At 37.8% G+C, this 4,205-nt stretch overlaps 1 protein-coding gene across 1 annotated transcript; it reads left to right on the top strand.

The window, feature by feature from the left end:
• Positions 1-1,538: 1,538 nt before the first annotated feature.
• On the top strand, positions 1,539-2,404 carry LOC134661658 (endothelial differentiation-related factor 1 homolog). The gene is made up of 2 exons (XM_063517805.1): positions 1,539-2,229; positions 2,262-2,404. The coding sequence occupies exon 1, from the start codon at positions 1,578-1,580 to the stop codon at positions 2,016-2,018; it is 441 nt and encodes a 146-aa protein (XP_063373875.1). The 5' UTR covers positions 1,539-1,577; the 3' UTR covers positions 2,019-2,229; positions 2,262-2,404.
• The last annotated feature ends 1,801 nt before the right edge of the window (positions 2,405-4,205 follow it).

The raw sequence follows: 4,205 nt of genomic DNA, 5'->3' as shown, positions 1-4,205 counted from the left end.
TAAGTATTGTCTGAAATGATACTACCTACTACGAACGCCTTATATTGGGCAAGATTTAATCCTGCAACAAACATGTATGGATTAGGTAGATATTGCGAAAGAACGGCGATATAATCAAGGCTCTTAATACTGTTTAAAAGGTTTACCTTTGTAAATAGTCACAACTGATTGCTGAAAATATTAGACATGTGGGCCTATGGACGGTTTCCAGGACACAATTTATGGTCTTGTTGGATAGATTTAGGCATACGTTTTAATTTTATTTATGCCTTTTAACCCTAAAACAAAAAAACTGAACATAATCTTAAAAGTTCGAAAGAGTTCTTCCAATACTTGTCATAACCTCAATTTTTAGTAATGTTTACCATCAACGAGCATGATTGTACATTGTAGGCCCCTTAGCTTTGCTTATTCTTATTTAATGTATTGGTATTTAATGGTGACAGCAGAAATATCTCTTGAAACAGAAACGATTCAGAATGAAAACCAAATGAAAACAAATAAGGTGACGGCTGTCATTCACGATCCACATTCCACAGATAAAACACAGATGACACGCGTTTTGGAATTATTTGAACACAGTGTTGCTAACCCGCGATTTTTCAAATTTGCCGCCTTTTACTACTGACAAGATTTGGTTGACGGACTTTACCTACTACGAACGCCTTATATTGGGCAAGATTTAATCCTGCAACAAACATGTATGGATTAGGTAGATATTGCGAAAGAACGGCGATATAATCAAGGCTCTTAATACTGTTTAAAAGGTTTACCTTTGTAAATAGTCACAACCGATTGCTGAAAATATTAGACATGTGGGCCTATGGACGGTTTCCAGGACACAATTTATGGTCTTGTTGGATAGATTTAGGCATACGTTTTAATTTTATTTATGCCTTTTAACCCTAAAACAAAAAAACTGAACACAATCTTAAAAGTTCGAAAGAGTTCTTCCAGTACTTGTTTGTTTGTTTCAGTAATGTTTACCATCAACGAGCATGATTGTACATTGTAGGCCCCTTAGCTTTGCTTATTCTTATTTAATGTATTGGTATTTAATGGTGACAGCAGAAATATCTCTTGAAACAGAAACGATTCAGAATGAAAACCAAATGAAAACAAATAAGGTGACGGCTGTCATTCACGATCCACATTCCACAGATAAAACACAGATGACACGCGTTTTGGAATTATTTGAACACAGTGTTGCTAACCCGCGATTTTTCAAATTTGCCGCCTTTTACTACTGACAAGATTTGATTGACGGACTTTATATTATACTACTCTTTGGCCGCGAGCCGAGCCACGAGACGAGAGTGTAAGCGGTGGGCTCGCGGCTCGCCTCGTGGCTCGCGCGAGAGTCTAAATCGACTATGAGGAGAGTAAAAAAATTTAAAAAATATTTGACAGGTTATACATTTGTATTTTGTATTCTAGTCTATGGTGCATTGTGTTTTTTTACACTGAATTGTGAGTTGTTACTTGTTTTTTGCGGCCACAGGACGAGAACAAAGCAGAAAGCAAAATCTTAGAAGTTTCAATTTAACTTACTTTCTTATTATTATAAACGCGTAAACATGTCGGACTGGGATACGGTCACTATTCTTCGCAAGAAACCGCCGAAAGCATCGACTTTAAAAACTGAGCAAGCAGTAAATGCCGCCCGCCGTCAAGGTTTACCAGTTGACACCCAACAAAAATATGGAGCAGGTACTAATAAACAGCATGGAACCACAAAAAACACGGCGAAACTTGACAGAGAAACTGAAGAATTAAAACACGAGAAGATACCACTGGATCTTGGAAAACTTATCATGCAAGGACGGCAAGCAAAGGGCATGAGTCAGAAAGATTTGGCCACAAAGATCTGTGAGAAGCCGCAAATAGTAAATGACTACGAAGCCGGTCGCGGTATTCCGAATAACTTGGTTCTTGGGAAGATTGAAAGGGCAATTGGAATAAAACTTCGTGGAAAAGAACGTGGCCAGCCACTACAGCCTCCTGGAGGAAAGAAATAACGGATTCCCTGGGAGGCGAAGACTATACTCCGATTTGTTAACTGCATACATTTTACTTAAAACTATTATTTGCTGTTGGATGTGGTTCTATCGTAAAACTTGAGTGATACAAGAATATAAGCAAGCATTTATTTTTCTTTCGCTATCTAGATTATTTTGTGATGTGTTACTACCACGAAAATAATTTTCAATGTTGATTTGTTCCAAGAAAGTTGTTTTTTTTTTAAATGTTGATTTGGCAAGAAAGGCCTGTTTGTGAAATTAGCTATGTTTGTAACATTTCATAATAATACTGTAATAGGTATCTAGTTATGGTTAAGATTGTGTAAATTGTGTTCTTTTGTACTCATGAAAAACGAATGAAAGATGTAAACTGATATGGTTAGCTCTGGCGATCAGAGCTAACATGATAGCTCGCAGGTTCAGTTGGTGTACAGCGCAAGTTAAAATTACACTATTCCGTGCGTACTGTACATCGCTGTATACCTGCAGCTCATGGGCTAGATATACGCAACGCTCGATCAATAAATGCGGCTGCCGCGGCATTGCAGCGCGTCTGGCATGTTCGCGGACGCTCACGTTGACAGTTTTTATGTGACGCTGCGCCGTGATGCTCCGCAGAGTCCGTGACAGCCGCCACAGCCTCCTGAGCGTAGTAGCGGAGAGGTGGGACAGTGGCCTAATCAGGCACTGGTCCTCGCTTCACTTAGGTTTAGGTACTAATATAGTTGTTTAAGTATTTTTAGTTTTTTTTGTTGTTACTAACAAACTATGGACACTGAAGTCTGAAATAAATGCATTTTATTTTTAGTCAGGTGTCGTTTTATTGTTTTTGATCGAAGAGATTGAATTATATATGTATAACATATTAAATTAAAACATGATACATGAATTTGTTCAATTTGTGCCATTCAACATAATATTTATCAATAATATCCGAAAATAATGTTTACTCCCAGGCAGCTCACCTATCTCCTAAAGCCGGGAATACAACATGCCTGTAGCTGGCATGCAAAGATGCAAATTGCATGCAACTCATGCGAGTTTAACTAAACTAGTGCATGTATTCACTGTGTGCTATTTACTTCCACATGCCGTTTATAGAGTCTGTGTGGAAAGAGAAGAGTTGTGGAATGTATAGGCCCAATACATTTTACGACTCATCTCTTTCCTCTCTAGTCCTCTCAGACTAGTATGCATGCTATAGTGTTGCATTTACATTCATGTGTATTCCCGCCTTAACTTATATGCTGCGTGAAGAGTATGACATCATTGTCTGTTTCAATCAGCTGTGTCAACTATGATGCAAAAAGTTGTGTAATGAGGCAAGTATTCCACCCAGATTCACCTGATTTCACCTGTCCAATTTCTTGGTCCAATGTGCATTGCGTCTCACTCTCTCACTAAGCAAAGTACCCTTAGGTTGCTGGCTATTTTGATATATTCTCCTATACACATAATTTACATAATCGTAATAATTATCGGCTACAATTACTTATAGACGGTCAATAACTTTGTCAGTAGAGAAAGGCGCAAAATTAAAAAGTGAGGCTCAACGCCGAGCTCCATGTGTTACAGACTAAGACTTGATTTCGACGCCTCCCAATGCGAGGCAAGAGGATGAGCTGCAGCATACAGCTAAGAATCGAACGTCAAGTGTAAGCCATTTTTTATTTAATATATGCATTAAGTTTAAAATTAATATGGTATATTCGGTCGCAGACGTTTCTGCTTGTTAATAATTAAACTAGTAGTTCGCCCCGAACTGAGAACTCGCGGTTCGTCAAAAAGATCAATTGAATGCAGTGCTACTTAGTCCGAGATGGGCATTTCGTAATTGAATCCTGATTCCACGATTACTTGAAATTACTGTTTAATCTGATTACCGATTCCCAGATTAGGTACTTTGTAATGTAATAATACCGAATTACTAAGTACAATTCCATTTGAGGAATCAGGAATCAATTTCTCGAATATTACAATTACTAGTAATTGGAATCAATGTCGATTCCTCATTACAGGAATGCATTACTTGATTCCTTTCAGATTACATCTCATACTACTACTATCAAAAGTACATTTCGATAGTAGATATAGATGTTGTTGACTTACTAGGATGCATCTATATCTTATTTGAAACAGGTGCGCAGATTTCGAAAATGATGACCATGACCTATAAAACGACAC

Source organism: Cydia amplana, chromosome Z, assembly GCF_948474715.1.
Source record: "Cydia amplana chromosome Z, ilCydAmpl1.1, whole genome shotgun sequence".
NCBI classification, from domain to species: Eukaryota; Metazoa; Arthropoda; class Insecta; order Lepidoptera; family Tortricidae; genus Cydia; species Cydia amplana.
The sequence above is the reverse complement of the archived record's forward strand: the minus strand, read 5'-3'. Positions and strand labels throughout refer to the sequence as shown.